The following is a 21,744-nucleotide window of genomic DNA, read 5'->3' on the forward strand; positions in this document are numbered from 1 at the left end:
TGTGCCTTTTACTGAGGAGTGGCTTCCGTCTGGCCACTCTACCATAAAGGCCTGATTGGTGGAGTGCTGCAGAGATGGTTGTCCTTCTGGAAGGTTCTCCCATCTCCACAGAGGAACTCTGGAGCTCTGTCAGAATGACAATCGGGTTCTTGGTCACCTCCCTGACCAAGGCCCTTCTCCCCCGATTTCTCAGTTAGGCCAGGCGGCCAGCTCTAGGAAGAGTCTTGGTAGTTCCAGACTTCTTCCCTTTAAGAACGATGGAGGCCCCTGTGTTCTTGGGGACCTTCAATGCTGCATAAATGTTTTGGTACCCTTCCCCAGATCTTTGCCTCGACACAATCATCTCGGAGCTCTACGGACAATTCCTTCGACCTCATGGCTTGGTTTTTGCTCTGACATGCGTTGTCAACTGTGGGACCTTATATAGACAGGTGTGTGTCTTTCCAAATCAATACTTATGTAAATAAGGAATTTCTGTGTTTTATTGTTAATACATTAGCAAACATTTCTAAAATCCTTTTTTTGCTTTGTCATTATGGGTATTGTGTGTAGATTTTTTAAAATCAATTTTAGAATAAGGCTGTAACGTAGCAAAATGTGGAAAAAGGGAAGGGCTTTGAATACTTTCTGAAAGCACTGTATGTTTGTAGTTATAGGCAGGGGTGCACATAACTTTTTCAGTGAGTTACTCAGGTGAGTACCAGCAGATGGTGTCTGGTACTCACCCCATATGTAGCGTGGTCTTAATAAGTGCAGTCTTCCTCACTGTCCTCCTCAGTGCCGCCACCACTGTCCTCTTCATTGTCGCCCCCACTGTCCTCTGCTTCAGCTTCCTGCATGGTAGATGATGAAGATACTGCAGATGCACCTCCCTGTCCTTGGTTGAGCCTCCGATTAGCTGTTTCCATCCACAGGTCAACAGCAGGCTTTGGGTCAAATGTCTCTGTGGTCTGCTTTGACAGGTGAATGTGCATCAGGGCTGAGAGACGAGCATGTGACAGACGAGATCTGTACTTGGTTTTTACTATGTTGAGATGTGAAAATCCCCTCTCACAAGCTGCACTGCTTAAAGGCAGTGTAAGAGACAGCTTAACCACCCTGTTGATGTTGGAGTAAGTATCTGGGTTACTTGTATTTACTATTTGGACCAAGTCATACACAGAAGAGGCTCCCAGGCGTTTTCCTGCCTGCTTTAAGCGCATCCATTCTGTCACAGTGGTATCTTTGTCAAGTTGCATGGTGGCCTCATATTTCTTGAGAATGCTGCAAACTGTTGTGTTTCCAAAACTGTGGAGGTCTTGCATTTCCTGAGGCCATGTTGAAGGATCAAATACTAAGAAATGATCACATAACTTGAGGGAGTCATATCTGATTTCAAACTCTTCAATTAACCCCCTGAGTAAGTGTGTCTTGTCTCTGTCAGCATCAGCTTTGGAAACAGTGTGTGCCCTGTGGCTTTCACCATCAAGCAGAAGTGTGAACTGTCCAATGGCCACCATGAGTTCATCCTTACATTCTCCAATGGTCAGCTTATCCTTCTGAAACCTAATGGATGTGGTCTTCAAAATGTTGCAAATGTCAAGCATGTTTGACAGAAAGCACTGAAAACGCTCTGTGCAGATATGCTGCAAGTCACTGTTATCACTCGTAACCAGTTGCATTTTAATGGCTGGCAATAGTCTTGATATTTTTAACAGTGTTTCATGCCTCCATGCAGACCATCTGATATTATGAAACTTAACCAGTTTCACAAAGGAAATCCCATTTTCTTCACATAGCTTATTCAGTGCAGCAGTTTATTTTGCTCCACCTTTTTGTGAATAAAACTGCAGCAGCTTGACCACAGAGCGATTAAATGTCTCACAGTAAGGAACGTTGCGATCAGCTGATTTCGCGCAACCGCAGCAAGTTGCCGGAGTTTTGGCACAACGCCGTTGTAGATACCTACGTTGACAGCAGCCCCGTCTGTGCACACAGCGACCAACTTTGTTGTCCAGTCATCCAAGCCTGTGTCCTGGAAAAGTCTCACAAGTCCGTCTGTTATGGCCTGCGCGGTTCGGTCAGCACCCAATTCAATCAGTCCAATAAAGTCCGAAGTAAACTCTCCGTTGCTGGACACAGACACAATGTAAACAATTTCCTGCTCAGTTTTTGTGATGTCCTCAGATCCATCAAAAAGCAGCCCCCAAAATTCAGCAGACTGCAACTTCGCTCGTAACTCCCCGCTGATGGTGTGAGAGATGCTCTGCATCCTCCGACATTTACTCCTAGCCGCTTCAGTAAAGGAACATCCTCAGAATAGGAAGACATGGGACGTGCGTGTTTAGCTTTATGGAAGGCGAGGAGAAAAATATTAAACAGAGCTTGCCGCTGTTCTTCATTCAGCTTGTCTCGCCATCTGGCAAGTGGGCGACTGGACATTTGTTCTCGGCTAGCTTGTTTTAGCAATGGCTTGCTCCACATTCGTGTGCTCCTTGCTCTTTTCATGTTTGTCAAATAAAGGATGGTTGAAATTCTTTGAGCCTTTATAAAATGCACCTGTTTTGTCTGCTATATGTGGATTTGAGCGGCAAATCATCATTTCAGTACGCTCATCGTTAGCTTCAAGCCACTGCACATCTTGGAGCCACTTTTCCGAAAAAAGTATTTTCTTCGGCTCTGGCTCCAGTTGGCGTTTCTTTGTAGGTGGCGAAATGCCAAAGAAGCTGCTTAATGTCTGTTGCTTTTTGGACATCCCTGACAGTAGTTGACAAGCAACATGTCATGTGTAAGGTTAGATGAGAAGATCGGTCAAGTACGCAAAGGCGCGTAGTTACACAAGTGGCATTACGCATTCCTGATTTTTATCGCGCTTGCGTACCTATTACCTACCTGTTATAGGTAACCAGATTGTGACTACAACAAAGTTATTAAGTCTTTGATCACACTGTGTTGTTACATTGGAGAGTAAACACTCATGCTTCCTACCCTTTAATCCAAGCTAGCTTGCCAACTTAGCTAGTGGCCAGTTTTTACCACTGAATGTGTTTCGATTAGCATTCAAACTACAGTGAATATTTTCTGTAGTGAACATGAAAAACTGACAATAGAGCTCACCAGCTTGTAGTCCTAAAACCCGTAAATGAGTTACCTCTGGTTTGTTCAGCCATCCCTATGGAAAACATTTATGGGGAAAGAATAGGGTTTTGGAATAAATGCTGAAAATAAGGTCTGAGGTTAACACAGGCTTAGGATATCTTATACGTTTTGTTCTATGAGATAATAGCAGTCAATTAACATGCCCTTTATTAATTATTACGCCTTTATGTGCTTTATGTGCTTTTTTTATGACAAATTCTTCAAAATTCACAAAAAGTGATGTTAGCTGATGAACATTATCTCATAGAACAAAACATATAAGATCTCCTAAGCCTGTGTTTACCGCAGACCTTATTTTCGGCATTTATCCAAAAACCCTATAAAAATGCCATTCATTTTCCCTGATAGGCTTTGTCCAACGAACCATGGTGGAGTTTGTGCCTAGAAAAAGACGCCATTACTATTTCTCTCTATAATGACAGATGATCATCTTAGCTAGCTAACGCATGAGCAATCAACGTAAACATAGCTAGCTAACTAGCATGCAGCTTCCAGTCAGCTAGCTAGCTAGCCAACCAATAATATGCAGAGGCTAGCTAGCTAGCTAACAATATAGCTAGCAAAACAAACAATCTTTATTCAGTTGAACAAAAAATGTATGCTCATGTAGCTAGCCACTGTAACATAATGTTAGTCTCTTAACGTTAGCTGTGTATGGATGAATGATTCATGACAGAAGACTGAAAGTGAAACATCATTCTCACTGACTGAGCGCTGTGTCGTCGATGAATTCAGGGCAACACATTATTGAAAGTTGTATTTTTACTTTGCATGTTGTCCGTAATGAAAATATGAGTAATCCAAAGATTTGTCATTATTCAAATATCCTAGGGTAGGACATGTTTTTGACAGAAGAAGCCTCTCTCTCATTCTAGCATAGGGTACATATTCAAATACCAGATGAATATGCAAATAAAAGATTGACGATCATTGGTCCATTATAATTACATCGCCGTGTGACGCTATGCGATGGCCTAAACCTCCATCCCACCCGAACTGGCTGAAATTCCAGGCGTTTGTTTGAAACAGCTCTTACACAAAAAGGGCATTATCATAATTGTCACAATTTCAGAGTTTTATTTTATGGAAATATCATTTTTTTAAAGGAAAATCACGTTTTTTTATGCATTTGGCCTTTAAACCAACTGGGTATCAATGCTAATCTTTAAGAACGTGATTATGTTGACTTTTCCAAGAAACAGGACTCTATTATCACAGGACTCTGTTGTTTGACATAGCATTGTGTAGTAAATAGTGACGCAATTGTTTGATTATTTATGCATAAAGACCTGACATGATACCGTCAATAAAACAGTTGCTACAGTTATTCAAATATTGTGGAGTAGATTGTTTAATTTAACAAATTGTATTACTAAGGTAGTTAAATTGAATACTCACTTTTACTGCAGTTAAATTATCTGTGAATTGGTGCCTCCTCTTGTGACTGTGGGAGCTGAAGCAATGTGCTGCACCCTACATCCTGAGTTTTGTTTCCCTTTAACCATACAAGTTTCGTTTTCCCTGTAACTAGTCAGTTCTAGCCAATCAGAAAGTGTTTTTGCAAGTACCACTTCCTCCCGATTCAGTCCATACCTGGCACAAACTCAGGACCTCTGCCTTGCTAGCATGACCGCCTTCAGCGCCACGCGAAAAGCTAGTTATTCGCTGATGGAAGTGGGGACACTTCAGGCTGAGGAGTAAGTTTCACACATCCCCATGTGCTGCATCGGCATCTACATTCCAAGGCACTATTATGTGATATATCAGCAGGGATTTTTATAGATTTATATGGATGTATGGCTTGTCTCCGGCCATATCTTTCTCCTCCTACCTCACCCTTAGCTTAAAACAAAGCAACTTCCTCAGCCTGCCATTCTAGTCAGTATTTCACAGACAATATGATCATGGCTTCAATGGAATCAGCCTTTATCCAACCAACCTTCCTTAAAACTCCATCCCTTCGCATGGCGAACATTAACCACCTTGCCAGGCAGGGCACTGGCACAGACCGTCTTGGGCTGGGCAGGTGGGCGGGCAGGGCACCAACCAGCCAACCCCCATCTGCTACCAATCCTCTTAACCCTCATCACAATCCCACTGGGCGTGCCAGTCTTGGTGCCCCGTGCCAGGGATGCCTGCTGGAAAAGCTCTCATCTGTTGGAGACTGGCGAGAGAGAGACAGATGGGAAGCTGGGAGGAGGGAGGGGGCTACCCGGAGGTAAGGGCTCTCCTGGTGATAAGGCACTAGGTACCTCCCGACTGTGGAGGATAGTTGGTAGCAGGAGGTGTTTTTATTTTATTTATTATTTTTTATTATTTTTTTGGGGGGGTAGATCAGCTTAATATTGTAGATAGATTGTAACTTCCATCAATGTAATTGTCTGCATCACTTCCATACATATACATATATATACATACACATACACATACACATATACAGTACATACACATATACATGTACACACATACACACACACAGACACACCCACATACATACATACATACATACATACATACATACATACATACATACACATACATATCCTTTAAAAATATATATACATTCCCCTTTATTACTTTCCAACCCCGCCACCCTTTCCCCACTTGGAGTAAACTAGTGAACAACAATTTCCAGCCCATACCCACTATCTACATTTTATGGACACAGACAATTTTACAATAATTACATTTTGTTTGTTCTTTCTCCTGAACTTCTTCTACTCTCAACCTCTCCGATCATTTTCATGATGTCCATCCGGTTTGCTTCTATATGCCATATCTTTCTAACTGTGCTCCTTCACAAAAGCTCCCAACCTACAACCCATACACTTATTATGGACACAGCGGAGGTGTTGCTATCAGAGTGGAGCAGAAGCGAGGTGGAGGTTTGATGTTGGACGTGTGAGAGGAAAGTAGGGGATGTCTTGATGGGTTTAGCTGGCTACTCATGCTATGCCGAGAGCAATAACAACGACATATCTCCATCCCATCCCCATGCATGCACCCACAAAAAAATGTTTATCTTGTCAAAAAATGTTGATTAGGAGACATGAATTGCCAATAGTCACAATTTTCCTTGTGTTATTTTCTGTGCTCTCGTCAGTTGAAAATATAACTCTACAATACCATGGATGTAGCTGTTTGTGACTGCCAGCAATTGTCAACAAAACAACCAACTGGTTGCAACATTTGAAGACTGATGTTCTCCGTGGGAGGCTGTGGGATGTTGGCTCATTGAGATCAAAATATTTCCTTCACAACCCTCACAGTGCTAGTCTGTCTGTGAGCATAAATGGGTGTGTTTGTTTGCCTGTGCATATGTTAGAAATTGTGTGTCTGTGTGTGTGCAAGCATGCGGGTGCAAACTCGGGTGCATGCGTATAGGAGAGTGTGTGTGCCATGCATTAGTGTGTGTGTGTGTGTCTCTGTCTGGGCAGAAGCTGACCCAACCCCCTCTCTCTCTCTCTCTCTCTCTGTTTTCCAGGAGTCATCCTCCAGCCCTCTCGTCTCTCCCTGGCTGGGGAGTCTTCTAGAAGGGGGCCCCTCCTGACCACCATGAAAGGGTTAGGAGCCAACCGCAACCGCCACCTGTCCGACTCCTGCGACCCCACCCAGGGCCCCCCGGAGCCCCTGTACCCCCACCAGGCCTCCACCCTGCCTCGGAGCCCCTACCTTCTCAGCCCCACCAGCATGGACCACTACGGCACCATGGACCCGCACCACTACAACCCCTCAGTGGACCCCCACTACAACCAGGGCTCCCTGCCCCCGGACTACTCTCTCCCCCTCAACAACCAGCTGTCCAACAGTAGTACCTTCCCCCGCATCCACTACAACGCCCACTACTACCCGTCCGACCTCTCCCCGCCGCAGGAGGACAGCATCGGGGGCATTAGGACGGGAACCCTGGGCACCTCCATGTCCATGGGCATGGGGATGGGCATGGGGATGCATGGCTCGAGTGGCATGGGGGGCCTGCAGAGCAGCCGTGGGTCCATGATCACCAGTGGTTCGGCCACCATCTCCGGCGGGGCCAAGATGAACCGACAGCTTGCGCCTAACCTGCTGGATCAGTTGGACAAGCAGCTGCCTGGGGGGCCCAGAGATGGCTTCAGCACACTGCAGTTCCACCGGAGCACATCGGCCGCCCTCTCCGCCGCCTCCAAGCAGCGCACCGACAGCCCTGGGCGCATCCGTAACCTGGTGTGCTCCGTCCAGAAGCTCTTCGCCAAGTCACAGTCCATGGACGGCCACAACCTCAAGGGCGTCAACGGGCGATCGGGAGCAGGAAGCGGCAGTGGTGGGACCTCATCCGGGACCGAAGACGGTGGGAAGCGGGACCAGCGAGCAAAGAGCAAAGACCGGGGCGGGGCTAAGTCAGACAGGGGCGGGACGGGAAAGCGGCGGCCGCGCTCCAACATGTCGGGCTACTGGAGCTCGGACGACCTGGACAGTGCCGACCTCAGCAACTACCGCAACCCCATAGCCATGACACTGGGACGACCCACAGCCCACGCCACCCAGCACGCTACCCACGGTACTACCTACGACTCCCAGCAGGGGGCATTACAGCAGCAGCAGCAGGGGCAGCAGAGCCGCTACGTGGTCCACAGCGGATACAACACCATCAGCTCATCCAAGAGCAACAACGAGGTCATGAAGTACCAGCAGGCACTGCTGGGTCCTGGGGATGGAGGTGGGGGAGGAGGAGGAGGAGGAGGAGGAGGTGGAGCTGGGATCAGCATGGGGGTGAACAGTAATGACTATATGAAGGGGGGTTCATGGTCGACGCTGACCCTGGGACACCCCAGACAGGTGCTGCAGAAGGGCCACTCAGCCACCCTGGACCGGTCCATGCTCAAGTCCAAGTCGTGCCAGCAGGAGCTGGCCTGCCACTACCTGCAAGTGGGCCGACGGGTGAGTAGTATTTAAAAAATGAAGTGCTGGACAGAAATAAATTGTGGGGTGATAGAATAAGGCATAGTGGACACTTAACCCTAAAAGCGGCAACATATTTAGACTCTAAAAGGAATACTTATTTTACCCCAAATTGGAAATTATGGCAAAAAGACACTTTCTTTCAAACAATTACACTTTTTCTTTTGTTAACCTTTTGTAACACAAGTAAATGGTTTAAATTCCCCCAAATAAGCATATATTTTGTTAAAATCTACACATTTATAGTCAAATTTGATGTTTCAAATATACATTTTTGTATGTGTTTCATGTTTTGAACAGATATTTTGATAAATTTCATCCATAGCCACTTGTTATTAACATTTGTTGTTACTCATTCAAAGTGTTTTGTTTCTGTGATACTCAGAGGCTGAGAAATTGGTGAAACAGCTAATCTGACCTACTGGTACGACCTAAAATGGCCGGCAATATAGGCGATATGGCCATCAGACTCTTAGCTCTTACTTTGGAACGCTATGGGCTATCAATTCAGTTCCAAATGCATCTAAAAGATGATACTCTCGACTTGGTATAGAGAGACATTGACAGGATGCTAAATATCTATTTGTGTTTTTTAGTTATTTTTTAGTTACAGTGGCTGCCACGCCCCCCAGGGGCCAAATCTGGGGTGGCTCCATAGTCATAATACCCATAAAACCTAGCGGTCAAACAGGGAAATGGTTTTAATCATTTTACCAACATTATTTTTTTCCATAGGGGATTTTAGAAACACTTAAAATAAGGGCTGTGTTTCGTGTAGGCTTACCCTGGCGCAATGTTTCGATAACTGTGTAAATGTCTCTCGGACAAGGTGACTTTTAGCAATATATTCTGCTCTATTTACGCTCAGATTCTAAAATGCTAATTAGCATCAAAGTAGACGTCATGCAAGACTACAAATCCCTGCAAGCTACTGCACGTCATCTCTTGCGGACACCTTTGCTAACAGGTATTGTGTCAGCAAAAAATTGCCCAAGACAGTTCACATAACTGTCAATTTAAAGACATTTAGCCAATTTATTCATGCCTACATTTAGCTAACATTAGATAGTTAATCCAGAGATTCTTCATTTGCCTCAATTCGGCAGTCTCGTCCAGATCATCATGCAGTGGCATGTATTCATGGATGCCAAGGGAGGCTTCCCCAAAAAATTTACTTTAATCTCTCTGTGTTTCATAATTTCCTTCAATTCGCAAGAGGCTGAATATAACACACAGGAGAAAGCATCCGAGCGAGAAAAACAGCGCCCCTCTGTCTCTCTACGCGTAGGCCATCTATCTGATGCTGTCTGGTCCAAACGAGTATGACATTGTTGCTGCCCGTAGCATTGAAGGCAAGGGAAGCCAGCGAGCATCTTGTCTCCCTTGACAAAAAAAATATTAAAAACATTCCGCTTGAGCTAAACTGAGCGAGCTCAACTGTGAATGGTCCTAGCGCATAAAAAAAATGTGTAAAGGAAGCCAGCTTGGATTTTGGCGTCACTCCTATCAAATCCCATTGAGAGGATATGTCATTGACAGAAAAACTTGAATTGTTGCATCTCGTTGTGTTGTTGTCCTCCGTTGGCTAGCTAGCCAGCTAGCTAAAATTGGCCCTTTCCTAAATTAACCATGGATGGAGATAGGGATTTGGACTTGTGGTTTTACTTAATTAACTTAACTCCGTACTAGCCATTTATTATAACGGCGATTCTGATCCAACCATAAATTAATACATTGTTGTGCCCCTGGCCTGAGAGGATGGAAGTTCAATATGTAGATAGATGTAGAAGGCTAATGTTAACTAGCTAACGTTGCCCATGAATGGAAGTTAGGTTAGCAAGCAAGCATTTTAGCCAGGTAGCCTAGGACAACAAAAAATGTAAGCGTGTACTGTATGACAGAGTCATAGACCGTTTCGTCACATGAAAGAGAGGATGGCATTGGCGTTTCTCTACAAGTAGGGTGAGTCAACATGTTTTTCTACGCACACGCACAGAAATCAGAACCATGGACAGCCACATCATATTTAGCTTAACTTCATTGGACTAAATTGTTTTTGGAATCTTTTAGTCACTGTATTAGAGGTCGTTTCATGATGTTGAAATGTTGAAGTTGAAATGGTGCTGGGATAGTGGAGGCAGCTCCTGTTTGTTTAGTGGTCCGAAAATGTCGGAAACATGAACTTGCTTGACCATGCTGTAGGTCATGAAACTGTCTGTTACTGTACATGCTCAATATGCTTTGTGGACTTCACTGAACAGAGGTTGCTATACGGTTTTGTGCTAAAACAAAGGTGTGGTTGAATTCCATACTATTGGAACCATTTCCCTCTTTGACCGCTAAGTTTTATGGGTGTGATGAGTGTGATAGGAGTCAGGCGCAAGAGAGTAATCACCGAATGCAGAGTTTATTCCGTCGTACACAAATAGCGCTGAATAGCGACAAACAAAACAGGCACAGGGGAAAATCTACCCTGGCAATACAAGGTAACGGTAGCTCCAACAATAACAGGAACAGGGGAAATATTTACCCCGGCAATAACAATGTACGAGTAGCTCCACCGAGCTACACTACTCTCGCGAATAAACAATCACCCACAAGGACAAGGGGGGGATAAGAACCAGGAGTGTGTAATTAACAAGACAAGACAAATGGAATGATGATATATGGAGTGGCAGTGGCTAGTAAGCCGGTGACGACGAACGCCGAAGCCTGCCCGAACAAGGAGGGGAGGCAGCCTCGGCGGAAGTCGTGACAATGAGTATTATGACTCATACTGTGGTATTCTATATCTATATCTTTTCAGGGTACAAACGTGGTGCTTTTATCACAAAGTTTACTATTGAATCTACATTTTCAGTTTAGCCACGCAAAACAAGTACACAAAATAGAGATTATTATGTTAACACAGAAATCATGGTAAATTGTGGCGGGTTTTGTCTGAAATTGACATTTTTGACCACTTGGGGGTCAGAATTGATCCCTTGTTGGCGCTTTTGGGATAAAATACTCCAACACATATACAGTGCCTTCGGAAAGTATTCAGACTCCTTCCCTTTTTCCACATTTTGTTACGTTACAGTCTTATTCTCTAATGGATGAAATAAAACATTTTCCTCAGCAATCTACACACAATACCCCATTAAAAAAAATGTTTAAAAAGAAAAACCAGAAATAAAGTATTTACAAAAGTATTCAGACCCTTTGCTATGAGACTCGAAATTGAGCTCAGGTGCACCCTGTTTCCATTGATCATCCTTGAGATGTTACTACAACTTGATTGGAGTCCACCTGTGGTAAATTCAATTGATTGGACATGATTTGGAAAGGCACACGTCTGTCTATAAAAGGTCCCACAGTTGACAGTGCATGTCAGAGCAAAAACCAAGCCATGAGGTCGAAGGAATTGTCCGTAGAGCTCCTAGACAGGATTGTGTCGAGGCACAGATCTGGGGAAGGGTACCAAAACATTTCTGTAGCATTGAAGGTCCCCAAGAACACAGGGGCCGCCATCATTCTTAAATGGAAGAAGTTTGGAACCACCAAGACTCTTCCTAGAGCTGGCTGCCCGGCCAAACTGAGCAATCAGGGGAAAAGGGCCTTGGTCAGGGAGGTCACCAAGAACCCAATGGTCACTCTAACAGAGCTCTATAGTTCCTCTGTGGAGATGGGAGAACCTTACAGAAGGACAACCATCTCTGCAGCACTCCACCAATCAGGCCTTTATGGTAGAGTGGCCAGACGGAAGCCACTCCTCAGTAAAAGCCACATGACAGCCCGCTTGGAGTTTGCCAAAAGGCACCTAAAGGACTCTCAGACCATGAGAAACAAGAGTCTCTGGTCTGATGAAACCAAGATTGAACTCTTTGACCTGAATGCCAAGCGTCATGTCTGGAGGAAACCTGGCACCATCCCTACGGTGAATCATGGTGGTGGCAGCATCATGCTGTGGGGATGTTTTTTAGCGGCAGGGACTGGGAGACTAGTCAGGATCGAGGCAAAGATGAACGGAGCAAAGTACAGAGAGATCCTTGATGATAACCTGCTCCAGAGCGCTCAGGACCTCAGACTGGGGTGAAGGTTCACCTTCCAATAGGACAACGACCCTAAGCACACAGCCAAGACAACACAGGAGTGGCTTCGGGACAAGTCTCTGAATGTCCTTGAGCAAGAGCCCAGACTTGAACCCGATCGAAGATCTCTGGAGAGACCTGAAAATTGCTGTGCAGCAACGCTCCCCATCCAATCTGAAAGAGCTGGAAGGATCTGTAGAGAAGAATGGGAGAAACTCCCCAAATACAGGTGTGCCAAGCTTGTAGCGTCATACCCAAGAAGGCTCGAGGCTGTAATCGCTGCCAAAGGTGCTTCAACAAAGTACTGAGTAAAGGGTCTGAATACTTATGTAAATGTGATATTTCAGTTTTTTATGTTTAGTAAATTGGAAAACTTTTCTAAAAACCTGTTTTTGCTTTGTCGTTATGGGATATGATGAGGGAAAAAAAACGATTTAATCAATTTTAGAATAAGGCTGTAAGGTAACAAAATGTGGAAAAAGTAAAGGGGTCTGAATACTTTCCTAATACACTGTATTTACTTTCCAGACAGTTTGTCAGGTCTGACAAAGATCTGTTTGGATCGAAAAATAAAACATGTAGTCTTGTCACTACAATAAACCTACTACAGTTGAAGTCGGAAGTTTACATACACTTAGGTTGAAGTCATTAAAACTTGTTTTTCAACCACTCCACAAATGTCTTGTTAACAAACTATAGCTTTGGCAAGTCGGTTAGGACATCTACTTTGTGCATGACACAAGTCATTTTTCCAACAATTGTTTACAGTTTACACTTATAATTCATTGTATCACAATTCCAGTGGGTCAGAAGTTTACATATACTAAGTTGACGGTGCCTTTAAACAGCTTGGAAAATTCCAGAAAGTGATGTCATGGCTTTAGAAGCTTCTGATAGGCTAATTGACATCATTTGAGTCAATTGGAGGATGTATTTCAAGGCCTACCTTCAAACAGTTCCTCTTTGCTTGACATCATGTGAAAATCAAAAGAAATCAGCCAAGACCTCAGAAAAAGAAAAGTATACCTCCTCAAGTCTCGTTAATCCTTGGGAGCAATTTCCAAACGCCTGAAGGTACCACGTTCATCTGTACAAACAATAGTACGCAAGTATAAACACCATGGGACCGCGCAGCCGTCACACCACTCAGGAAGGAGACACGTTCTGTCTTGTAGAGATTAACGTACTTTGGTGCGAAAAGTGCAAATCAATCCCAGAACAACAGCAACGATGCTGGAGGAAACAGGTACAAAAGTGTCTATATCCACAGTAAAACGAGTCCTATATCGACATAACCTGAAAGGCCGCTGAGCAAGGAAGAAGCCACTGCTCCAAAACCGCCATAAAAAAGCCAGACTACGGTTTGCAACTGCACATGGGAACAAAGATTGTACTTTTTGGAGAAATGTCCTCTGGTCTGATGAAACAAAAATAGAACTGTTTGCCCATAATGACCATCGTTATGTTTGGAGGAAAAAGGGTGCCAAAGAACACCATCCCAACCGTGAAGCACGGGGGTGGCAGCATCATGCTGTGGGGGTGCTTTGCTGCAGGAGGGACTGGTGCACTTCACAAAATAGATGGCATCATGTGGAAGGGAAATTATGTGGATATATTGAAGCAACATCTCAAGACATCAGTCAGGAAGTTAAAGCTTGGTCGCAAATGGCTCTTCCAAATGAACAATGACCCCAAGCATACTTCCAAAGTTTTGGCAAAATGGCTTAAGGACAACAAAGTCAAGGTTGGAGTGGCCATCACAAAGCCCTGATCTCAATCCTATAGAAAATTTGTGTGCAGAACTGAAAAAGTCTGTGCGAGCAAGGAGGCCTACAAACCTGACTCAGTTACACCAGCTCTGTCAGGAGGAATGTGTCAAAATTCACCCAACTAATTGTGGGAAGCTTGTGGAAGGCTACCCGACACATTTGTCCCAAGTCAAACAATGTAAAGGCAATGCTACCAAATACTAATTGAGTGTATGTAAATTTCATCACTGGAAATGTGATGAAAGAAATAAAAGCTGAAATAAATAATTCTCTCTACTATTCTGACATTTCACATTCTTAAAATAAAGTGCTGATCCTAACTGACCTAAAACAGGGAATTTTTACTAGGATTAAATGTCAGGAATTGTGAAAAACTGAGTTTAAATATATTTGGCTGTGTATGTAAACTTCCGACTTCAACTGTATATGTTTTGGACCGTTTGAGTGTTAGGTTGATTATTCCTCCACTATGTCTGTCAGCTCGTCTCGTTTTTCAGTTTCCTCAGTTTATTTCACTAAGGTATGGCCCTGTCTACCCGTTTGGTACAATTTCTGTGCATCTTTCATTTTATCAGCCTTTCTTTATGACTTTGTGTCTTGACATTTATCCATGTGACATTAACGTGCTTTTTTATAAATATCTACCTATAGAATTGTTTTGATACAAATAGTTTTTACTTGGTTTTCAAGTTTCAAAGTAAAGATATTGAGGGAGGAGTTGGTCAAATGTAACAGCCCTATAGCATTCTTAATGATTTAATTTATTTTGTATTTAAAATGTTTATTTACATGTGTAATCGATAACACCATATCTACTGTCAAGAAAAGTAGAATGTGGGACCCTCACATCAGTTTCTGTAGGTACTTTAGATTACTGAATGAATTCTGTAAAACAAATTATATTATGTGAATAATACAATATACTGTCACAATCATGTCAACATAAATTACATAATTGTAAATTGTCATATATAAGAATATATATGGGCTACTGCTGCTTGTAGGGGGACTGGAGTAACACGCTAGGTCGCAGCGGTGGGGGAGGCGGAGACAATGAGATCCCATGCAGGCGCATGCGGAGTGGCAGCTACGTGAAGGCCATGGGTGACCTGGAGGACAGCGATGACTCGGACGGCAGCATCAAGCCCTCGCCCAAAATGGCCGCCCGCCGCCAGAGCTACCTCAGGGCCACCCAGCAGTCTCTGAGCGACCAGCTACCGTCACGCAAGTAAGCTCAGCACCAAAGTATCCCACATGGACTTGAATTCTGACAAACATGCATTCATGTGAACATACTAACATGTAGACTTTCAATTGGAAGGAAACCCATGCTAATATCAATTCTGGCATGACAAGTAAGCTCAGTGCTAAAGTTTGATCAACACTGCGTTTGATCAACACTGCCTTGCCGAAATACAGACTTTATAACATATTCAAGTTGACGCAAAACCAAACTACACTGAACAAAAATATAAATGCAACATGTAAAGTGTTGGTCCCATGTATCATGAGCTGAAATAAGAGATCCCAAAAATGTTCCATACGCACAAAAAGCTTATTTCTCTAAAATGTTGTGCACAAATTTGTTTACATCCCTGTTAGTGATAATTTCTCATTTGCCAAGATAATCCATCCACCTGACAGGTGTGGCATATCAAGAAACTGATTAAACAGCATGATAATTACACAGGTGCACCTTGTGCTGGGGACAATAAAAGCCCACTTGTGCAACACAATGTCTCAAGTTTTGAGGGAGCACACAATTGACATGCTGACTGGAGGAATGTCCACCAGAGCTGTTGCCAGATAATTGAATGTTCATTTCTCTACCATTAGCCGCCTCCAATGTCAGTTTTAGAGAATTTGGCAGTATGTCACAACCGCCAACCCAGGAACTCCACATCAGGCTTCTTCACCTGCAGGATCGTCTGAGACCAGCCACCAGGACAGCTGAGGAAACTGTGGGTTTGCACAACCAAATCATTTCTGCACAAACTGTCAGAAACCTTCTCAGGGAAGCTCATCTGTATGCTCGTTGTCCTCACCAAGGTCTTGACCTGACTGCAGTTCGGCATCGTAACCGACTTCAGTGGGCATATGCTCACTTTCGATGGCCATTGGCACGCTGGAGAAGTGTGCTCTTCACGGATGAATCCCGGTTTCAATTGTACCAGGCAGATGGCAGACAGCGTGTATGGCGTCGTGTGGGCTAGTGGTTTGCTGATTTCAACGTTGTGAACAGAGTGCCCGATGGTGGTGGTCGGGTTATGGTATGGGCAGGCATAAGCTACGGACAATGAACACAATTGCGTTTTATCGATGGCAATTTAATGCACAGAGATACCGTGACGAGATCCTGAGGCCCATTGTCGTGCCATTCATCCACCGCCATCACCTCATGGCCTGCATACTCACCAGACATGTCGCCCATTGAGCATGTTTTTGATGCTCTGGATCGTGTACGACAGCGTGTTCCAGTTCCTTCGCACAGCCATTTAAGAGGAGTGGGACAACATTCCACAGGCCACAATCAACAGCCTGATCAACTCTATGCGAAGGAGATGTGTTGCATTGCATGAGGCAAATTGTGGTCACACCAGATACTGACTGGTTTTCTGATCCACGCCCCTACCTTTTTTAAAAAGGTATCTGTGACCAACAGATGCATATCTGTATTCCCAGTCATGTGAAATCCATAGGTTATGGACCTAATTTATTTATTTCAATTGACTGATTTCCTTATATGAACTCTAACTCAGTAAAATCTTTTAAATAGCTGCACGTTGTGTTTACATTTTTATTCAGTGTTGTATCAACTCAGTTACATTATATAGGAGAACGATTAATAAAGCTATGTCACATAGCATACACACACACATCCACATCCTCTCACTCTCTCTTACACACCCACACACAAGCAGACAGACGCGCGCACACACACACACACACACACACACACACACACTGAGCCCATGGCACGATTTCAAACAGAGCTGTGACATGCAGGAAGGAGACGGCCATGCTGCCAGCGTTTGGCATGCCAGTAAACAGGCCTTGCATACTATAGAGACTAACACACACAGTCAGACATGCTGGGCTCACTCACGTGTGGGATTAAGCACCGTCTGACTCCTGCCTCAGACACATGCCAGAGCTCTGATTATGGTTTCCTCACCGTTGATTTACTAACATTTCCGCAGCTTAGGGGCTTGGCCTGAATGGATTGAGTCCTCTTACCGTAACATTTTCGGAACATCACACACACGATGCCGCCTTCAGCTACTGCACCGACAGACAGTGAGTCACCACAAACTAGGCTAAAGTCTCCTCCTCTCCCCCTGACTAACTGACTAGGGTTTCTAGCTCATTGTCTCTAGATTACATGCTTTCTGAAGCAGACAGACACACGCTGTGCTAGACACAGAGGGACACAGTGCATTGGGTATCCTATTCCTTTTCACATAATGACAAACAAATCGAACCCCATTTGGATTAACAGTCTCAGAGAATGGGATCAACAATGAGCAAGCTGCTGTGTTTACTGTTTTCTCTAATGTGTCCTTTGATTTGAAGGACCAAAAGATGTTTGTACGGGTTATATGGAATTACATGTGTGCCAATAAAATCCTAAACCTTTGCATGATAGAATTTGGCACAAATGTATTTCCATAGGGACGTGGTGTTGCAGACTGGTCATTATTTGGAAATATTTTTTTAAAAGAGTAACAAGAACAGGAATACAGTAAACGTTTCATCCACAAGAGGGCAGCAAATCAACAAGCTATAAGCATACTGGCCAAGCAATCATCTGATACATTTGTTTCACAAACACAGAGCAAAAGGGAATATATCCTGTTACGTCATTATTGAAGCAGCTTTTTGTTGATAGTGACAACACACACAACATGATAAAGTAGTAGGGGTGTTGCTTTAAAAATGACATGGAATAAAAATACCTACATGATTTCAAACCTGCATGCTAAATGACTAACCCTGCTCCCCCCCACCTTGCCAAACCCAAACGCCAAACCCCTGTTCTCCCTCCGTGGTCTGCTCCACCCTGGTTGGCAGGAGCAGCAGAGCCCTGGATTACGCCATGCTGCAGGGGGAGCTGGAGGCACTGTGGTCTCCTCTGCACAGTGTGTCCTCTCTGCACCAACTGGGCAGGTCAGTGCTAGGCAGCCAGCCAATCACCATTAGGGGGCAGGCATACGCTTGCACTTGATTTGATGCTGCCCCAATCAATCAATCCACCCCTCCCCCTGCCCCCCATGTCTTGCCCACCTCTTCGGTTACCCATGCCACGTGAGTGCCAACGCCATACCAATGTCATGCCACCCACCACACCCACCTTTTCCTCCAAGCTAATTCGCTTCCCCTCTGACCCCTCTGCCCTCACATGAAGTACCCCCACCCAAATAAATGAGTGCCAATGCCCAGCTTGGCACCTTCAATGCCAGGGGTTATTATTGGCACCCTTGATAAAGATGAGCAAAAAAGACTGTATAAAATAAATAAATAAAATACTGAGCTATATTGTGTGCTCCAAAAAATGGGAAATTAAAAATGTTTATACTAATACATTTGCTCAGAGAAATATGTATATAATTGTTTTCTAAAAAAGATAGGGTTCAAAATGTTTGGATCCCCTGTTTTCAATACTCCGGCACCCTCCTCTTGCTAGGATAACGACACTGAGCCTTTTTCTCAAATGTTTTATGAGATTGGAGAACACATTGGGAGGGATCTTAGACCACTCATCCATAGAGAATATTTCCACATCCTTGATGTCCTTCATCTGCGCTTATGGACTTCCCGCTTCAATTCAAACCACAGGTTTTCAATAGGGTTCAAGTCCGGGGACTGAGATGGCCATTGCAAATTGTTGATTTTGTGGTCAAATAATTTATGAATTTCTTTGTTTGTTGTTATCCTCGCAAAAGGAGGGTGCCGGAGTATTGAAAACCGGAGTGAAAATAATTTTGACCCCTATCCTTTTTAGAGAAAAAAAAAAGTACTTTGTTCCACGAAATGAGTGCCTATTGCTGAGCAATATTTTAACAATAAACATTTTATTGTGAAGCTTGCATTCAATTGCCTCTCCCTGTTGCACACAACATGCTTCCATTACCCCTGTCACAAGGGGATTTATCAAATCCAATCAAATTGTATTTGTCACACTCGCCGAATACAACAGGTGTAGACCTTACCGTGAAATGCTTACTTACAAGCCCTTAACCAACAATGCAGTTCAAGAAATAGAGTTAAGAAAATATTTACTAAATAAACTGAAGTAAAAAATTTAATAATAAGTAACACAATAAAATAACAATAACTAGGCTATATACATGGGTAGGGAGTCAGTGTACGGGGGTACAGGTTAGTTGAGGTAATTTGTACATGAAGGTAAGGGTAAAGTGACTATGCATAGATAATAAACAGCGAGTAGCAGCAGTGTAAATGTAAATAGTCCGGGTGGCCATTTGATTAATTGTTCAGCAGTCTTATGGCTTGGGGGTAGAAGCTGTTAAGGAGCCTTTTGGACCTAGACTTGGCGCTCCGGTACCGCTTGCCGTGCGGTAGCAGAGAGAACAGTCTATGACTTGGGTGACTGGAGTATTTGACAATTTTCTGGGTCTTCCTCTGACACCGCCTAGTATATAGTTCCTGGATGGCAGGAAGCTTGGCCCAAGTGATGTACTGGGCCATATGCACTATCCTCTATAGCGCCTTATGGTCGGATGCCGAGCAGTTTCCGGGAAGATGGTGTTGATGTGAGCCATGACCAGCCTTTCAAAGCACTTCATGGCTTTCGACATGAGTGCAACCGGTCAGGATGCTCTCGATGGTGCAGCTGTAGAACTTTTTGAGGATCTGGGGACCCATGCCAAATCTTTTCAGTCTACTGAGGGGGAAAAGCCATTGTTGTGCCCTCTTCACGACTGTCTTGGTGTGTTTGAACCATGATAGTTTGTTGGTGATGTGGACACCAAAGAACTTTAAACTCTCTACCCGCTCCACTACAGCCCCATCGATGTGAATGGGGGCGTGTTCGGCCTTCCTTTTCCTGTAGTCCACGATCAGCTCCTTTGTCTTGCTTAAGTTGAGGGAGAGGTTGTTGTCCTGACACCACACTGCCAGGTCTCTGACCTCCTCCCTATAGGCTGTCTCATCGTTGTCGGTGATCAGGCCTACCACTATTGTGTCGTCAGCAAACTAAATTATGGTGTTGGAGTCGTGCTTGGCCACGCAGTCGTGGGTGAACAGGGAGTACAGGAGGGGACTAAGCATGCACCCCTAAGGGGCCCCCGTGTTGAGGATCAGCGTGGCAGATGTGTTGTTGCCTACCCTTACCACCTGGGGGCGGCTGTCAGGAAGTCCAGGATCCAGTTGCAGAGGGAGGTGTTTTGTCCTGGGGTCCTTAGCTTAGTGATGAGCTTTGTCTGCACTATGGAGTTGAACGCTGAGTTGTAGTCAATGAACAGCATTCACACATAGTTGTTCCTTTTGTCCTGGTGGGAAAGGGCAATGTGGAGTGTGATTGAGATTGCATCATCTGTGGATCTGTTGGGGCGATATGCAAGTGTTGATGTGAGCCATAACCAGCCTTTCAAAGCACTTCATGGCTTTCGACATGAGTACAACGGAGCGGTAGTCATTTACGCACGTTGCCTTCGCTTTCTTGGGCACAGGGACTATGGTGGTCTGGTTGAAACATGTAGGTATTACAGACTCGGTCAGGGAGAGGTTGAAAATGTCAGTGAAGACACTTGCCAGTTGGTCCGCACATGCTCTGAGCACACGTCCTGGTAATCCGTCTGGCCCCGCGGCTACAGAGAGCGTGATCACACAGTCGTCCGGCTGGGTTTCCCTTTGTAGTCTGTAATAGTTTGCAAGCCCTGCCACATCCGACGAGCATCAGAGCCTGTGTAGTAAGATTCAATCTTAGTCCTGTGTTGACGCTTTGCCTGTTTGATGGTTCGTCTGAGGCCATAGCAGGATTTCTTATAAGCATCCGGATTAGTGTCCCGCTCCTTGAAAGCGGCAGCTCTAGCCTTTAGCTCGGTGCGGATGTTGCCTGTAATCCATGGCTTCTGGTTGGGATATGTTCGTACGGTCACTGTGGGGACGACATCGGCGATGCACTTATTAATGAAGCCGGTGACTGAGGTGGTATACTCCTCAATGCCATTGGATGAATCCCAGAACATATTCCAGTCTGTGCTAGCAAAACAGTCCTGTAGCGTAGCATCCGCGTCATCTGACCACTTCCGTATTGAGCAAGTCACTGGTACTTCCTTCCTTAGTTTTTGCTTGTAAGCAGGAATCAGGAGGATATAATTATGGTAAGATTTGCCAAATGGAGGGCGAGGTAGAGCTTTGTATGCATCTCTGTGTGTGGCGTAAAGGTGGTCTAGAGTTTTTTTCCCTCTGGTTCACATGTGACATGCTGGTAGAAATGAGGTAAAACGGAATTTAAGTTTGCCTGCATTAAAGTCCCCGGCCAGCAGGAGCGCCGCTTCTGGATGAACATTTTCTTGTTTGTTTATGGCCTTATGCAGCTCGTTGAGTGCGGTCTTAGTGCCAGCATCAGTTTGTGGTGGTAAATAGACGGCTATAAAATATATAGACAGTGTGGTCTGCAGCTTATCATGAGGTACTCTACCTCAGGTGAACAATCCCTTGAGACTTCCAAAATATTAGACATCGCGCACCAGCTGCTATTGACAAATACACACACCCCTCATCTTACCAGACGTAGCTGTTCTGTCCTGCCGATGCACAGAAAACCCAGCCAACTGTATATTATCCGTGTTCAACTGTAT

The 21,744-nt window shown here is 44.5% G+C and overlaps 1 protein-coding gene across 2 annotated transcripts in view; it reads left to right on the forward strand.

Moving 5' to 3' along the window:
• Nucleotides 1-21,744, forward strand: part of LOC121575531 (disks large-associated protein 4-like) — a 250,935-nt gene that overhangs the window by 190,547 nt on the left and 38,644 nt on the right. For both annotated transcript variants that reach the window (XM_041888691.2, XM_041888692.2), the window contains exons 4-5: nt 6,623-8,055; nt 14,923-15,146. In XM_041888691.2, the coding sequence (XP_041744625.1) occupies nt 6,694-8,055; nt 14,923-15,146 (1,586 nt within the window). In that variant the 5' untranslated portion in view covers nt 6,623-6,693. The remainder of the gene's footprint in view (nt 1-6,622; nt 8,056-14,922; nt 15,147-21,744) is intronic.

Source organism: Coregonus clupeaformis, chromosome 10 (genome assembly GCF_020615455.1).
Source record: "Coregonus clupeaformis isolate EN_2021a chromosome 10, ASM2061545v1, whole genome shotgun sequence".
Classification (NCBI taxonomy): Eukaryota; Metazoa; Chordata; class Actinopteri; order Salmoniformes; family Salmonidae; genus Coregonus; species Coregonus clupeaformis.